Below are 17,700 nucleotides of genomic sequence, written 5' to 3'. Positions count from 1 at the left end.
TAAGCAGGGGGTGGACTAGAAGACCTTATTCTACTCTACTCTACTCTACTCTACTCTACTCTACTCTACTCTACTCTACTCTACTCTACTCTACTCTATTCAGGGTGGGATATGACATCCGTCCACACCTTTCAGTCCAAGAAGGCTCCCATTTGCACCACCTGGTGACCCTGAGGGGACACAGGTAAACCTCCAGGTGGCCTCACACACCTTTCAGCAGTTCCAAGAAGGGCTCCATGCCCATTTTTTGCACCACTCTGGTGACCCTGAGGGACATCAAAAATGGCAGGTGAGCTGGAGAAATGGCTTCTCAGGTGATGGCGGCTCCAGCAACCAGCGGCCGGTAAGGCTTGTTCCGCGGTTGACCGTCCCGGACCGCGGTTGGGGACCCTGCTCTAAAAGATGCAAATGACCAGCTGCCTGCAAGGCGTATCAATCCTCCCATTTCCCCACCATCCAGTCAGAGCTGAAGAAGCTTCTTGGATGAGAAGTGAAACGTCTTCAAAAGAAAAAACAAGAAAGTCCAGGTGCCTCCTGAAAAAGAAAGCACCTTTGGGGACAACCACGACCTGAGCTTTTTACCAGGGACAGCAAACTAAAAGGAAAGAACAGAAAAGTGGCAAAATCTTCAATTTAGAACAGTGGTGTCCAACTAGGCCGACTTTAAGCCTTGTGGACTTCAACTCCCAGAATTCCCCAGCCAGCATGATGATAGGCTACAGCAGGGCTTCCCAACCTTGGCCACTTTAAGAGTTGTAGACTTCAATCCCCAGAATTCCTCAGAATGATAGAGTTGGAAGAGACCAGAAGGGTCATCTGTCGGGGTCTCCAACCTTGGCCGCTTTAAGACTTGTGGACTTCAACTCCCAGAATTCCCCAGCCAGCACAACGATAGGGGTCCCCAAACTTGGCCACTTTAAGACTTGTGGATTTCAACTCCCAGAATTCTTCATGCTGGCTGGAGAATTCTGGGAGTTGAAGTCCACAAGTCTTAAAAGTGGCCAAGTTTGGAGACCTCTGGGCTACAGTAGGCTAAATTGTGCTTTTCTTTTGATTTTGGATTCTTCTTTTAAGACTCAAGGGGTCCACAATGCAAATTTGCCTTTTTAAAAAAGAATTCCTGAGACTCTCCACAGACAAGGAACGCCTGGAAGAGCTGGCCACGCTTGGAGTGTGATGTGGGAACGAGGGTTTGGAAAGCGATTATTGCCTGACCCACATTGTGTGAATTCGGCTGTTAATCCCAGAGCCCCGGTTCATATCAAACAAACAAGGCAGGCAACCATCCATCCAGGTGTGAAGACAATACATCCACCTTTGCTCTGGGCCCTTGCAGGATCAATCAATCAGAATAGAGCTGGAAGAGACCTTGGAGGTCATCTAGTCCAACCCCAACCCCCACCCAAACAGGAGACCTTACACCATTTCTGACCAAGGGCAGTCCAGCTGATAACGCCCTGGCTGATTAAATTGCAGCCCTGATGAGGGGGGCAGGGCAGGGGGGGCCCCAGGCCCCCAGATTCTCAAGGGCAGCGGTCTCAGGCAGGGGTGGGATTCAAATTTTGTAACAACTGGTTCTGTGGGTGTGGCTAGGTGGGCGTGGCCCTGTGACTGGGTGGGCGTGGCTTCTTTTTTGGGGGCAGCAAAACCTCTCCCCCATTTTTTGGGGGGCCTTCTGGGCCTCAGGGAAGCCTCCTTGGGCGAAGCAGTAAGTAAGTGAGGGGAATCCCGGCACAGCTAATCATCGAAACAGCTGATCGTCGGGATGGAAAAAAAGAAATACCTTAAGGAGTGACTGGGCAGGGAAGAACGCAGTCAACGATGTCGGGCGTGTGCGCAATGTTGCGCGTGCACGATAAGGACTGACTGGGCAGGGAGGGGAGAGGAGGGGAGGACGCAGAGGGGCGGGGCCAGCCAGGGGTACGATTTGTCCGTTCTTCGAACTGCATGGAATCATAACAACCAGGTCTATAGAACCGGTTCAAACCGGTAGAATCTCACCCCCTGGTCTCAGGCCCACCAGGTATTAAGCCACTAATTGTGGTTTACCAACCGCAGAGCCGCACTGGAGATGTCGGGTTGAACCCTTTTTAATAGAACAGGTGGGGCTGAGTTGTCACAGCTCTGTGTGTGTGGGGCACAATGATGTCACAGTTGGAGAACCATGTCACGATGCATTTGCTAACATGCCCTTTGGTTGTGTGTTGTGTATTGTGTATTTAGAAGAGTTGCAGCGTTCGGGGGGGCGGGTCACATAACTCCCTTTTGCGACCTTCTGACAAACAAAACCAATTTGTTTAAGGACCGTGGGATTCGCTTAACAAGCCTGGAAAAACCCGGGCGTAAAATCCACCGTGGCTTTAAAAAACTTTTGCTTATAGCAAAAGAAATTCTGGTGGTCAGTCAAGGACTACCGGTAGCCTCTTTCAAACCCCAGATTGTTTCACCCGCCTTCCCAGGTGTGTTGAGAGTAAAAGCAGAGAAGCCTTTTCAGTGTTGTTCTCAGCAGCCACCGAGTCCATAATTCAGGTTAGAAATCAGGAGACGGTGAGTTTTAGTTCTGTTTAGATAGGAAAGTTGGCTGGGTGACTTTGGGCCAATCACCAGGAGACGGTGAGTTCAAGTTCCTTCCTTCCTTCCTTCCTTCCTTCCTTCCTTCCTTCCTTCCTTCCTTCCTTCCTTCCTTCCTTCCTTCCTTTCTTCTCCTCTCCCTCTCTCCCACCCTGTCATTCTGTCATTTCCTTCCTCCTTCTCCTCCCTCCCTCTAGGATTGGACATAGTTTGCATGACAATCACATACTGAACTTCCCCAGAGTTGGAAAAATCTTCCTTCCTTCCTCCCTCCTATTCTTCTTCCGTGTCATTTTTCATTTCCTTCCTTCCTTCCTTCCTTCCTTCCTTCCTTCCTTCCTTCCTTCCTTCCTTCCTTCCTTCCTCCTTCTCATTCCTACCTTCCTTCCTCCTCCTTCTTTCCTTCCTTCTTATTCCAATCTTCCTTTCTTCCTTCCCTCCTTCTCATTTCCATCTTCCTTCCTTCCTTCTATTCCCATCTTCCTTTCTTCCTCTCTTCCCTCCTTCTCCTTCTCTCCTTCCTTCCTCTCCACTTCCCTCTCCTCCCTCTTTTCCTCCCTTCCTCCTTCTTTCCTCCTCCTTCCCTCCCTTCCTCCTCCCCTCCTCCCCCTTCTTCCTCCTCCTCCTTCTGTGGGCCAATTACCAGGAGACTGAGAGAAATTTGGGGGTCTTTTTGGTTGTAAGTTGAGGACTAGCAGTATTGTACCACAAATAGCCATGCCAACCAAATTTTAAATAGTATCCTTCCAATTCCTGTAGCTATCTATTTCTTCAAGTCATCCACTCTTTCAGCCATTTGATTTCAGCCATATTCATAATAAACTGCCAAATAGAGTTTCAAATCTAAAAGTCCTAACTCTCTTGTTTCTGTAGAATCCTGCCGCAATTTAATTCTCCATTTCTTGCCTTGCCAGACAAATTTAGAAATATCTTTTTGCCCTTGCTTAAGAGGTACATCAGTGTGATCTGGAATAAAAATAGCATTCTAGCTAAAACATTCATCATAATCACAGATATTCTTCTCAGCAATGACAATGGCAGTTTTCCTCATCTCTACGTATTTTTTTTAATTTCATTCCATACCATAACACAATAATTTTGAAACAGCATACAATTCACATTTTTAAGGTAATATTTATCCTTTTTCTCAACATTAAAGCCAGATTTATTTATTAGCTTTTCTTGACCCTCTGAAGTCATTTTTAAAACTAAATATATCTGTTTTTGTTGATTAATCATAAAACCTATCAAAATGCTTGTATGAATTGTGACTTCTGTTAAAAAAAATTGTTCTAAGCGGCTGATTAAAGTGATACTGATATAAATCTTAAAAGATATTTGCAATTTTTAGAAAAGTTTATTGAGAGAAAAGGCAAAGGGCTTTGATTTTATCCCTGAAAGTCTCTTGGGGGAGGAAGCGCTTGGTTTCCCATGTAATTTATTATAATTTATGTTTATGGCAGAGTTTCCTAGTAGGATTTCAGAAAATAGGTTCTCTTTTTCATTGGTTCCTTCGCTAGAAAAAAAAACAGAAAGGAAGATGGTTTAGTCACAACAGTCTAAAGTTCTGCATAATTTTTTAAAAAAATATTCCAACAAAACAAATCAGGGGTCTTCAAACTTGAGAGCTTTAAAACTTTGTGGACTTCAACTCCCAGAATTCCACAAGTCTTAAACTTGCCAAGTTTGAAGACCTTTAGACTAGATAGATGGATGGATGGATACATAGACAGACAAGATAGGCAAATGATAAATAGATGATAGACAGACAAACAGACAAGATAGATAAATAAAATGATAGATAGATAGATAGATAGATAGATAGATAGATAGATAGATAGATAGATAGATAGATAGATATGGATATAGAACATAGATACTGTAGATCAGGCATCTTCAAACTTGACAGCTTTGAGACTTGTAGACTTCAACTCCCAGAATTCCTCCTCCAGTCGTGTTAGCTCGGGAATTCTGAGAGTTGGAAGTCCACAAGTTTCAAACTTGCCAAGTTTGTAGTCCCTTGGAATAAACAGTAAGTCAATAAATACTTGGGATATTCTGATGACTAAAACTTTAAATGTTTCCAGCTTCACTACACTAGAAAATTACAGCAACCCTAATTCCTTTTTCATGTAATGTTATCAGAGTAGGAAGAGCTATAGTTAGTATTTTGTTAGTATTTATTTGATTTGTCAATCACTTACAAGATACAGGTATAAGAATAAATATAGTTTTGAATACATGAGATAGATACTTATAAGAAAAAAAAAAGTTTTTTTAAAAAAAATTGGCTAAAGTGAAGTGCTACCAACTACCCTTCTTAGAGAAAAATTGACCAAGAGGATTATTTTTACTTAAAAAAAAAAAACAACATTATAGAGGCAGACTGGGAAGAAAATGTTTAACTGTTGCATTGATTGTTTTCTATGGGGAAAACCCCCCCCACACACACCTTTTCAACTTGAAGAATCCAGACTTGCAACATCTTGTACCGTTTTGTAATCAGTCAGTTTCAGAATTTCATTTTTTTATCCTTTGCAGTAGCATTTTTTCCCCTTGCTGCCTCAAACAGACTCATGCAGAAGATGTTAACTTTATCACAAGGCCTTCTAGACCAGTGGTGGCTAACCTTTTTGGGCTCCTGTGCCAAAAATTGTGTGTGTGTTTGTCCGCGTGCAATCGCATGCCAGCACCCAGAAGGCAATGCACCCCCGCCCCCATTGAGGAAAGCCTCTGCAGCCTTTGCAGGCCGAAAAATAGGCCCGTTTTGTCACTTCTGGTATTTCCAGAAAGACAGAAAGTGATGAAACGGGCCTATTTTTCGGCCTGCAAAGGCTGCAGAGGCTTTCCTCAAGCCTCTGGGAAACCAAAAAAGGCCTCAAACGGGCCGAAAATCATCTGGGAGGTGCACGCATGTGCAGTGAGGTAAGTTTGCCTGCAGCTCGCGTGCCGGCACAAATCGCTCTGTGTGCCACCTGTGGCATGCGTGTCATAGGTTCGCCATCATGGTTCTAGACTCCTGGCAATTTGGGTTGTTTCTTCTATTTTGCTTCGTAATACACAACTATAATTTTTACATTTTGTGTATGTGTGTGTGTGTGGTGGATTTTTCACTGCGTTTTCTTTGGCGTGCAAAGCCACCTCTGCAAATTGTTACTGAGTTGGGGCATCACCAACCCTGATGGTGCACAGCCTCGTGCTCCCACCACAATCCTGAAAATTGCTTTCCCACCTTGGCAACTTGTGGACTTCAACTCCCAGAATTCCCCAGCCAGAAGGCTTTTAAGACAGGGAATTCTGGGAGTTGAAGTCCACCCATCTTCCAGCGGCCGACTTTCAAAAACCTTGCTCTAACACAGGGGTCGCCAATCTTTTGGACCTCAGGGACCACCAAAGTCATAATTTTAAATCCCGTGGACCAGAGACCCTGGGAAAACCCCAAAGAAAATCTGCAGGAAAATTCCTCATCCCGTTTTCCTACCGATCGATCGTTCTTTATTTGGGATTGCAGGATACTGTCTTCAGCTCTGTTCTCAGGGGAGAGAGAGAGAGAGAGAGAGAGAGACTTTTGGCTTCATGCAAGGAAAACAGCAAAAGCTGCAGAAGTCTTTCTTTCTCTCCCCCAAACTCCACCAAGAAAGGAGTCTTTGCCGGCACATCCTCTTGGAGCGGGAGGCCTTGCAGGGTCCCAAAGACTCTTTTCTGGCGGAGTTTGTGGGAGAGAAAGAAAGATTTTTTTCTGCTTTCCTTGCGTGCAGCCAAAAGCAGAAGAAGGAAGAAGCGGAAAGAAGCAGCCCGGTGGCCAGGCCAGGCGCGTGGGGCTAGTGGGGCAAGTTCCCCCCCTCCGCCCTTTCTCCCCTCCCCTCACTACCTCGTGTTGTTCCCAATGCAAGCAACGCAAGCCTTGTGTTCCTGCGCAGCCTGGATTAATTGTTCTGGGGAGGACATTTCTCTGCGGACCACCAACATTTTCTCACACATCACCAGTGGTCCCCGGCCCACTGGTTGGCGACCACTGCTCTAACATGTTTCAGAAACATGGATCAAGCTAGGATCGGGGTGGTTTTGTAGCATTTTATGAGCCTTACCTCTTGGAATCAGTTCAGATGATATGTGATCCACATCCGGGGTGGCTCTGCTGAACAAGGATGTGTGATCAATGTCCAGTTGTGGCTTGTTTATGGCATAAAAAAAATCTTCTTGCAGTGCCTTAAGTCTCATGGAAGATTTTTAGAAGAGATTGGACAGCCCTTTGTCTGAAGGGGTATAGGCTTTCCTGCCTAAGCAGGGGGTTGGACTAGAAGATCTCCAAGGTCCCATCCAACTCTGTTATTCTATTCTATTCATGCCTTACAGGGCATAATATTTGTAGCAATTAATATAATTGATAGGTATGCTTTCCACTGCCGCAAAATCTGTTTGCAGGAAGTCCCTCTGTTTAAAATCCTCCCTTTGAGTTTTTCTCTTCTCTCTTTGGCTCTCTTGCCCGGATCGTATCGGGTCTGCCGGAGGGGACGGCGAACTTCAGAAGGGTGCTTCCCAAGAAACCTGGGCCAAAACCATCAACCTTTTCAGCTGCTCGTAAGACACAAACATCACCACGTTCCAGGAGCCCAGCCGTAAGAAAGAAGGGATGAAGCTGGAGAAATAAGAAAAGAAAAAGGGGAGGGTAAGATGCAACGGTAATGGAATAAGCAACCGTATATTGAAAAATGTAAGGAAATATAAAAGATGTCTTGATGTTGATAACAATATATATATATAGTTTTATGTTTTTAAATGTTGGAAAATTAATAAAATAGAAAAGAAAAGAAGAGAAGAGAAAAAAGAAAAGAAAGAAAAGAAAGAAAAGAAAAAGAAAAGAAAGAAAAGAAAAAAAAAAGAAAAGAAAAGAAAAAAGAAAAGAAAAGAAAAGAAAGAAAGAAAAAAAGAAGAAAAAAAGAAAATAAAAAAAAGAAAAGAAAAGAAAAGAAAAGAAAAGAAAAGAAAAGAAAAAGAAAGAAAAGAAAAAAAGAAAAAGAAAAGAAAAAGGAATTTAAAGGGCCGGTGCCTGAGAAAATTCTGTGCCCAGAAGCTCCAAAAAAAAAAAAAAACCAACCACCCCAAGATGGCGGCCACAAGGTTGTGTTTGATGGGCCATCTCCATGTTTGGCTTCAGTTAGGGTGTTGGCTTTGGGATCAGGAAGTCATGGTTGACCTTTGGGATCCCTGCTGTAGATGCTCTTCCTTCTCAAAAATGTAATTTTGACTCATGGAGGGGCCACAGGACATTTCACCTTAAAGTTCCCTTAAGAACTGTGGCAAAAAAACATATCCAATTCATCGTACAACATATATTAACAGCGGCAAGAATTGCCTATGCCCAAAGTTGGAAAATAGGTGATGTACCTTCAGAAAACATGATAATAAATAAAATAATTGATTGGGCTGAGATGGACAGACTGACGAGGAAATTAAAAGGGAAAGAAGAGTCGGAGTTCTATGAGGTTTGGGAAATGTTAGATATATGGTTAGATAAGAGAAACAAGGTTTGATATGGAGAAGAATTGTAAATATTGGATTTAAGAATATAAGTAACACTTGACACAGAACTGTTAAAATGTAAATTTCCATATGTATTTTGAAAATAAATAAATAATTAAAAAAAGAACCGTGGCAAGAATTGTCATCAATTGGGGGCAAAACTCACTTAACAACTGTCTCACTTAGTAACAGCAGAGAGTTTGGGCTCCATGGTAGCAGCTGCAGCAGCACGGGCGACTCGGGAGTAAGGCTGCAAGGGAATGGCCCCTCCTTCAAGAAGATAAAAGCCAGCTGTGAAGCGAACGTTCTTTGCAGGAAGCAAAGACGTTTTGAAACTCAGCCTCGTGGACATTACAGTATCTTAATTTGGTATTTGAAGACTTTTGTGTTGTAAAATATTTCTAGGTAACCTTATCTGTTATTCTTGGCAGCCTTGCAAAGTTTTGGCGAGGCTCGTGCTTATCAAAGTTAATTAGTTTGCGGCAGCCTTTTAACGGGAATTTGTAAGACTCGTTAAAAGGTTTCTGTTCCCTTTAGTTATTATTTGTTTTATTGGAAAAGGGTTTGTGTCAGAACACAGAGTTGGCTTCAACTGGGATCATGCCGACACGTTGCTCCTAATAAATCTTTTGGATTCTTTTGAAACTTGGCCCGAGGCTCATGATTTAATGTGGGCAATCGCCAGAACCCTGACAAACGAGTCATTTGCCACGTGCCTGAATTTGGATCACTGAAATGTAAGTCTGAAAAACAGTTACTATTTTCAGTGCTGTTGTGGCTTTTGTCACTAAACGAACAGGTTGTAAGTTGAGGACTAGCCGTATCTCCATCTGTCCTCCAAGGAGGGTCTCTGGCGGGACCCCGAGGAGGGATGGGGAGCCCCTCCTCTTGGTGAGGGGGGCAATTATTCACCCACCCTTTGTAGAAAGCATTTGGTCCTTCCTTCACCACCATGGTCAGCATGCAGCTCAAGGCGTTCTTGTACTGTCCGGCACTGGAGTTCATGTACCGCGTTTTGACCACGTCCACCGGGGACGCCACCACCGTCGCGCAGAAACCGGCACCAAACGCAGCAACGAAGTGGCACGGGAAATTGTCTGGGGAGACAGCAAGGAAAGATAAAACCCTCAGGACGATGGACATCAAGAACTCAGGTAGAAGGTGCTCCTTCTCTCCAAAATTTGCTTCTTCAGAAAGTATTTACAGGTAAACAGAGTTGGAAGGGGCCTTGGAGGTCATCTAGTCCAACCTGGCCCCTGCCTAAGCGGAAGAGCCTATGGCGGACCTATGGGACGCGTGCCACGGTAGCACGCAGAACCATTTGTGCCCACACGCGAGCTGCAGGCAAACTTATCTCACTGCGCATGCGCGCACCTCCCAGCTGATTTTTGGCCCATTGAAGGCCTTTTTTGGCCTCCCAGAGGCTTGAGGAAAGCCTCTGCGACCTTTGCAGGATGAAAAATAGGCCCCGTTCATCACTTCCTGTATTTCTGAAAATACTGGAAGTGACGAAACGGGCCTATTTTTCGGCCTGCAAAGGCTGCAGAGATTTCCTCAGGCCTCTGGGAGGTGAAAAAGGCCTCAAACAGGCCGAAAATCAGCTTGGAGGTGCAGTGCAGATAAGAGGGTAGGGGGAGCGCATACATGCGCAAGGGGCATGGGGGGGCGTGTGCATTGCCTTCTGGGTGCTGGTATGTGAGCACGTGCACGCCAGCGCACACAATTTTTGGCACAGGAGCCCAAAAAGGTCTACACCATTTCTGACAGAGGGTCCATCTAGTCAACCCCTGCCCAGCGGAGACCTACACCATTTCTGACAGAGGGCAGTCAGTCTTCTTGAAAGCCTCCAGGATGAAGCTCCCACAACTTCTGAAGGCAACTTCTGTTCCATGGGTTGATTGTTCTCCCTGTCAGAAAGTTTCTCCTTATTTCCAGGTTGAATCTTTACTTTTTATTTTATTTATTTATTTCCTTTAAAAAAAATCTTCCTTCATTTATGAAACCGTTCCCTTACATGCCACAAGGTCATATTTCTACAGTGTTATTGCGTTTCTTATATATCTGTGTCCTTCACGTGAAAGGTAGTCCTCGTTTAGTGACCACAATTAGAACTGGCAATTTGGTTGTTAAGCAAAGCATTTAAGCGAAACCCTGATAAGGCTTCATCTTTACAGGGCTACAAAAGTCCTATGTGTGAAGATTGGTTGCAAATTTACTTTTCTTCATCACAATTCTAGTTGCTCATGGTCGCCAAATGAAGCCATCACTAAACGAGGACTGCCTGCAATGCAGAATCTCCCCCCTTCCCAATTTTTATCTGGCAGGTGGGATTATTTGTCATCAGCTGATATATTTACAGTTTTCTTGCATTTCTTATATATCCATTTTCTTCACGTAACAGGTAGTCCTCATTTAGCGACCACAATCAGAACCAGCAACTTGGCTGTTAAGCAAAGCATTTTATTAAGTGAAACCATGACTCCCTTATGATCTGCCTTCAACTTTCCTTTGCTTTAGTGCTTTAGTGAAGATTGGTTGCAAATTCACATTCCTTTAATCACAGCTGTAGCTGCCAATGGTCTCTAAAGGAAGCCATGACTGAATGAGGACTGCCTATAATGCAGAATTGGCCCCCTCCCAATTTTTCTCTGGCAGGTGGGATGAAGAGGTTCCCTTACCTGTCATCAGGTGATATTTCAGCAGGGTTTCCTTGATGAGATCGTAGGTCACCATCTCCCCGCAATTCACAATGGCGTTCCGAGTGATGTTGGGAAACGTCCCTGCCAGGGATGGAAGGAAATGTTGGTTAATGTATGTATGTATGTATGTATGTATGTATGTATGTATGTATGTATGTATGTATGTATGTATGTATCTATCTATCTATCTATCTATCTATCTATCTATCTATCTATCTATCTATCTATCTATCTATGGAGGAGAGCATAAGGGAGAGATGTGGTCTACGGGGGAGGAAAGGGCCCTGATCCCCTTCATGGGCTTCAGCTGTGACAACTGAATAAGAGGACGGACATGCGTATGGGCGAGCCCTGGAAACAAAGCATGGAAATATCTCTAGTTTATGGTTCCTCTCTGAGTTTGGCGTCCTTCTCAGTGTGTGTTCTGTGGATGTCCTCCTTATCTTGCCTGGGTTGTGTTGCTTTTTTCCGCCTTCTTGTAACTGTTTGTGTGGGAGTTTTTTGTCTTCAGTCAAGGATATTTGGAGCTTGGAAGCAAAGTGAAGGAATAAAAGGGGCTTCACCGTTTTTTGTGTGTGACTGTGTTTATTTTGTATCCCACCCTGGGTCATCACAGTTTTGGATTCCAAAATTGCTTTGGGAGAAGAACAGGCACCTTTCCAAAGGCCTCGGACCCCTTCTTCCCGGGCGATTGTTCGATAGGCGTCCACGGTCCCGTTGTACCTCTTGGGAGCCCCCACCAGCTGGATGTGGGCTTGAAAGCGGACTTTCACCACATCCGTAGGTTGGGCGCAGGTCACCGCCATGGCGCCAGTGGTACAGCCGGCAAGGAGGCGGGTGAATATGCTGGTATCTGAGATGGGATGAGGGAGGAAGAGAGAGAGAAAAAAGGATGTGTGAATCGGTGTCAAGGAGCATGAAGATTATTTTTGGACAAGGTTACGTGGAAGCTGATGGCAAAACCTGAACTCGGTCCGGGGAAAATGGAAGAGTGTGTGAAAGAAACTCAAGGCGCCCTTCCTTGAATCTCTTTGGTGTAAGAGGGAGGAGAGCGGAACTCACTCAGGCTTTGAAGGACTTGATATTAGAGCTTGGAGCTATAAGGCAGTTTATTTTGGGCGGACTCTTGTTTCCTGGCTTGGCCTACCCCAAAAGGCCGAGGGGGGGGGTCGTCCCTTGGTGATGTGGTTGATTAAGCTCTTAAGTAGATGAGAATAGGAAGAGAAGGAGAAGGAGAGGAGGAGGAGATAGAGGAGGAGAAGGAGGAAGGAGAGGAGGAGGAAGAGAAGGAGGAGAAGGAGGAAGAGGAGAAAGAAAAGATAGATGAGAATAGGAAGAGAAGAAGGAGAAGAGGAGGAGGGGAAGAGAAGAAGGAGAAGAAGGAAGAGGAAGAGGAAGAGGAGAAGATAGATGAGAATAGGAAGAGAAGGAGAAGGGAAAGAAGAGGAAGAAGATAGAGGAGGAGGAGATGAGAATAGAAGAGAGAAGGAGAAGAAGAGGAAGAGAAGAGAGGAAGAGAAGGAGGAGGAGAGGGAGAGAAGGAGGAAGGGGAGGAGGAGGAAGAGGAGAAAGAAAAGATAGATGAGAATAGGAAGAAAAGAAGGAGAAGAGGAGGAGGAGGAAGAGAAGAAGGAGAAGGATAAGAATAGGAAGAGAAGGAGAAGGAGAAGAAGAAGATGAAGAAGATAGAGGAGGAGGAGGTGAGAATAGGAAGAGAAGAAGGAGAAGAGGAGGAGGAGGAAGAGAAGAAGGAGAAAGGGAAGAGAGGAAGGTGATGAATAGGAAGAGAAGAAGGAAAGAAGAGAGAAGAAGATAGAGGAGGAGGAGGTGAGAATAGGAAGAGAAGGAGAAGGAGAGGAGGAGAAGATAGAGGAGGAGAAGGAGGAAGGGGAGGAGGAGGAAGAAAAGAAGGAGAAGGAGGAAGAGGAGAAAGAAAAGATAGATGGGAATAGGAAGAGAAGAATGAGAAGAAGAGGAGGAGGAAGAGAAGAAGGAGAAGATAGATGAGAATAGGAAGAGAAGGAGAAGGAGAAGAAGAAGAAGATAGAGGAGGAGGAGGTGAGAATAGGAAGAGAAGGAAAAGAGGAAGAGAAGATAGAGGAGGAGGAGATGAGAATAGGAAGAGAAGACGGAGAAGAAGAGGAGGAGGAAGAGAAGAAGGAGAAAAGGGAAGAGAAGAGGAAGAGGAGAAGGAGAAGATAGATGAGAATAGGAAGAGAAGGAGAAGAAGAGGAAGAAGATAGAGGAGGAGAAGGAGGAGGAGATGAGAATAGGAAGAGAAGAAGGAGAAGAGGAGGAGGAAGAGAAGAAGGAGAAGAAGGAAGAGAAGAGGAAGAGAAGGAGAAGATAGATGAGAATAGGAAGAGAAGGAAGGAGAAGGGAAAGAAGAGGAAGACGATAGAGGAGGAGGAGGAGATGAGAATAGGAAGAGAAGAAGGAGAAGAAGAGGAAGAGAAGAGAGGAAGAGAAGGAGAAGGAGAGGAGGAGAAGATAGAGGAGGAGGAGGAGGAAGGGGAGGAGGAGGAAAAGAAGAAGGAGAAGGAGGAAGAGGAGAAAGAAAAGATAGATGAGAATAGGAAGAGAAGAAGGAGAAGAAGAGGAGGAGGGGGAAGAGAAGAAGGAGAAGAAGGAAGAGGAGAGGAAGAGGAGAAGGAGAAGATAGATGAGAATAGGAAGAGAAGGAGAAGGGAAAGAAGAGGAAGAAGATAGAGGAGGAGGAGGAGATGAGAATAGGAAGAGAAGAAGGAGAAGAAGAGGAAGAGAAGGAAAAGAGAAGATAGACGAGAATAGGAAGAGAGAAGAAGAGAAAGGGAAGATAGAAGAATAGGAAGGGAAGGAGAAGAAGAGAAGATAGGGAAGAGGAGAAGGAGGAGGAGAGTGGAGGAGTAGATGAGAATAGGAAGAGATGGAGGAGGTGGGAGGTGGAGGAGGAGGAGGAAGAGGGGAGGAAAAGGAAGAGGAAGAAGAGGCGAAGACACTGGTCTTAGACTCTGGACTTACGCTCGGAGCCCTTGGGCGTGTAGAGATCCTTCACCGAGTCGTAGAGCCCGATCCGGACAGAGGCGAAGCTCATCTGGCGTTGGAGACCGGCCACCAACCCCTTGTAGAGACTCTTGGGTCCTTCCATCTTCACCATGGTGGTGATGGTACCCAGGACGCCTTTATATTTCACTTGTCTGCTTGCTTTGCAAGTTCTCGATTCCCCCTGAATCTGGGAGGAGAAATAAGAGGTTGTGTGGTGTTATCATCCTGGCTTTCGGTCTAAACCAGAGATTCTCAACCTTGGGAAGGTTAAGACGGGCGGACTTCAACTCCCAGAATTCCCTAGCCAGCCATGACTGGCTGGGGAATTCTAGGAATTGAAGTCCGCCCGTCTTAACCTTCCCAAGGTTGAAGAAACCTTGGGGTGGAATCAAACCCCAGATTCAAAAACCCAACAATCATGGCTTGGGGCAACCCCGATCCCCACAAATGGATGAATGCTTGCAAAAACCGGTAGAGTGAGCAGAGAGGGCTAAATTAACTATTTTGATCCAGGAAAAAAAAAAAATACAAATACTTTTATTTCGACTTGGAAACTGCTTCTGCGCTTTGTGCTCAAGGTGGGAGAAAAATTAAATAAAACTTTGATTTGGGGTTTTTAACCCATCAGATCGATTTGCGGTTATAGAAATGGCCAGTTTATGTACTACTGTGTAAAAAGTAAAAAGTTGAGGTTGCATGGTATTATTTTATTGCAAGGAAGTTGGAAGTCAATACCTATTTTTTTCCTTTTTCCCATTTTCTTTCCCTCCTTTTTCCTCCTTCCGTATTTTCCCTTACTTTTTACTTTTGTTTTTTTTGTATGCTATATTATAAACTAATAAAAAAAAACTATTTAAAAAAGGCAATATTTATTGTTAACAGTACACCCTGGAAGAATTCCCTCTAGGAAGCACTGAGAAATTATGCGCTCTAATTTATATATTTCAGGAAAGGAGGAAAAACGATACATATGCATAGATAACAAATGACACAAGCATGAATATTCATAATGAGCAAACTTGTTGCTTCCCTGAGCTTCTACTTCCGTTTACTAGGCTCAAGAAAGATTTATTGTCGTAATAAAAACAAATATATCAGCTGAGAACTGAGGACTTCCAAGGTTATCTCAAATTAATATACATTCCTTCTATGTTTCTATTTTGCTAACATGCTCTTATTCCTCCGAGCTTTTCCTCCCACTGGTCTAAACCATGACTTGTTCAACAAGCCACCCTGTTCGGATCCATGCAACACATTAAGCCTTAAAAGATTATTCTCTTTTTTATTCATCAAACATGAAATTCAGTCAACTGAACATTTAAAAATGCATCATTAATATCATTGACTGGCGCTGATGGTTGATACGGGTTGCTGCCAGCATCCTAGGTTTCCTCCTCCTCCTGCTTCTTCCTCTTCCTCTTCTTCTTCTTTCTCCTCCTCCTTCTTCCTCTTCCGTTCTCCTCCTCCTCCTCCTCCTCCTCTTCTTCTGCTTCTTCTGCTTCTGCTTCTTCCTCTTCCTTTCTCTTCCTCCTCCTCCTCCTCTTTCTTCCTCTTCCATTCTCTTCTTCCTCCTCCTCCTCTTCCTCCTTCTATTCTTCTTCCTCTCCCTCTAATTCCTCCTCCTCCTCCTCCTCCTTCTACTTCTTCTTCCTCTTCCTTCTCCTCCTTCCTCTTCTGTTCTTTTCTTCCTCCTCCTCCTTCCTTCTTCCACCTTCTCTTTTTCTTCCTCTTCCTCCTTCTTCCTCCTCTTCCTCCCTTCTTCTTCTTCTCTCCCTGCCTCTTCTTCCTCTTCCTCCTCCTCCTCCTCTCCTCTTCTTCCTTCCTCTTCTTCTTCCTCTTCCTCCTTTCTCTTCTTCTTCTTCTTCCTCTCTTCTTCTTCTTCCTTCTTCTTCTTCTTCCTCTTCTTCTTCCTCTCTTCTTCTTCTTCTTCTTCTTCTTCTTCTTCTTCTTCTTCTTCTTCTTCTTCTTCTTCTTCTTCTTCTTCTTCTTCTTCTTCTTCTTCTTCTTCTTCTTCTTCTTCTTCTTCTTCTTCTTCTTCTTTCTTCTCTTCTTCTTCTTCTTCCCTCCACACCCCACCCCCAAGCAGGAGACCCTACGCCATTTCTGACCGATGGCGGTCCAGTCTCTTCTTGAAAGCTTCCAGGGATGAAGCTCCCACAACTTCCGAGGGCGACTTCTGTCCCATCGGTTGATTAGGACATTTCACTTCTCATCCAAGAAGCTTCTTGAGTTCTGACTAAAGGAAGGATTTAATACTCTTCGCAATCATCGTCTCCTTTTTATGACCACAATTGAGTTCAAGATTTCTGTTGCTATGTGAGACAGCTGTTAAGTGGCCAGAATTTCCATGGCTAAGCAAGTTGGTTATTAAATGAATCTTGCAACCTTTTTGCTGCAGTGAATCATGTGGGGGTAAACAAATCTGCTTTACCCAGGGAAGCCTTAATAACCATTTCGCTGACTTGAAACAGCCGTTGTGATTCACAACTGTGGCATGAAAAAGTCATAAAATGGGGCAGAACTTACACTTAACAACTGCCTTGCTTTAACAACATACATTTTGGGACCAAACCCTGGTCGTAAGTCGAGGACTACCTGTATAGGTTGATCTGCCGCAAATACGCAAATGGGCAAGGCTTTTGGAACTAGAGTCGTTCGTCTGGAAGGCATCCTTGAGGTCATCTGGTCCAGCCCCCTGCTTGCTAAAGGTATCCATATGGAAGTGTCCCAGCCCAGCCTCTGTGGAAGGAGAGCCAGCCGCTTCTCCGCGTATTTATACTCTTGCCATTATCGTCTCATTTAGTGACGGTGCCATTCGGACCGGGGACCTACCTGGAGACGGACTTTGGCAGTGTCCAGGGGGAAGGTGCAGAGGTCAGCGATGCAGGCGGCAGTGCCAGCGCTCAGGAATTTGATGGGTGCCGATGGCGGGATCTCCGTGGGCTTCAGACCAACCATCCTTCCCGACAAACTACCACCTCCACTCCAGAAATCTTTCTTTGGCTGCCACCTACGGTTTGTGAGGGTTTGCCCCAGAAACAGCTCCACCCTGGATGAATGAATGATCCTAGAAGAAGAAAAAAATAAAATAAAATAAAAAATAAAATCGGTCACAAGAACCGCTATGGTGACCATGGTGGCTATCGTTTACGCTGGACTGAGACCGAACCCAAAGAATTTATCCACGCCAGGCGAACGGATAGGAAAATACCGAGCAGCTGCCTGGGGAGGAACGGTGGGGTCCATCCGATAGTGGGGTAGAGGAGCACGGAGACGACCTGGTGGAAAATACAGGTGGTCCTTGACTTACAATGGATTGTTTAGGGACTGTTCGAAGTTATAATGGTGAAAGAATAGAATAGAATAGAATAGAATAGAATAGAATAGAATAGAATAGAATAGAATAGAATAGAATAGAATAGAATGAGAGAAGAGAGGAGGGAAGGGAAGGAGGGTAGAGGAGAGGAGAGGAGAGGAGAGGAGAGGAGAGGAGAGAAGAGAAGAGAAGAGAAGAGAAGAGAAGAGAAGAGAAGAGAAGAGAAGAGAAAGGAGGGAAATAATAGAATAGAACAGAACATAATGGAGTAGAAGAGAAGAAAAGAGAAAAGAAGAAACAGAACAGAGTAGAAGAGAAGAGAAGAGAAGAGAAGAGAAAAAGGAAATAATAGAATAGAATAGAACAGAACAGAATGGAGTAGAAGAGAAGAGAAGAGAAGAGAAGAGAAGAGAAGAGAAAAAGGAAATAATAGAATAGAATAGAACAGAACAGAATGGAGAGAGGAGAGAGAAGAGAAGAGAAGAGAAGAGAAGAGAAAAAGGAAATAATAGAACAGAACAGAACAGAATGGAGTAGAAGAGAAGAGAAGAAAAGAGAAAAGAAGAG

General features: G+C 44.5%; 1 protein-coding gene across 1 annotated transcript; it reads right to left on the bottom strand.

The window, feature by feature from the left end:
- Window positions 1-3,908: 3,908 nt before the first annotated feature.
- On the bottom strand, window positions 3,909-16,864 carry LOC148130337 (putative mitochondrial transporter UCP3). Its single transcript, XM_087965978.1, has 7 exons — window positions 16,650-16,864; window positions 13,794-14,004; window positions 11,449-11,646; window positions 10,773-10,874; window positions 9,011-9,191; window positions 6,660-7,210; window positions 3,909-4,087 (listed from the first exon to the last, which is right to left on the bottom strand). Exons 1-6 carry the CDS (start codon window positions 16,773-16,775, stop codon window positions 7,096-7,098), a joined length of 933 nt encoding a protein of 310 aa, XP_087822104.1. The 5' UTR covers window positions 16,776-16,864; the 3' UTR covers window positions 3,909-4,087; window positions 6,660-7,095.
- Between the last annotated feature and the right edge of the window lie 836 nt (window positions 16,865-17,700).

The sequence above is a fragment of the Notechis scutatus genome, chromosome 5 (genome assembly GCF_049901735.1).
Source record: "Notechis scutatus isolate UNSWTSFEM ecotype Mainland chromosome 5, rNotScu1.2, whole genome shotgun sequence".
Classification (NCBI taxonomy): Eukaryota; Metazoa; Chordata; class Lepidosauria; order Squamata; family Elapidae; genus Notechis; species Notechis scutatus.
Note: the sequence above shows the minus strand (reverse complement) of the source record. Positions and strands in the feature narration are given on the sequence as shown.

Excerpts from the sequence above, each read along its gene's own strand:
- LOC148130337 (XM_087965978.1), bottom strand. The coding sequence starts at position 16,775 with ATGGTTGGTCTGAAGCCCACGGAGATCCCGCCATCGGCACCCATCAAA. Across the intron at positions 11,647-13,793 it reads CACGCCCAAGGGCTCCGAGC|ATACCAGCATATTCACCCGC; the intron begins GTAAGTCCAGAG and ends ATCCCATCTCAG. Across the intron at positions 7,211-9,010 it reads CCAAATGCTTTCTACAAAGG|CTTCATCCCTTCTTTCTTAC; the intron begins GTGGGTGAATAA and ends TTATTTCTCCAG.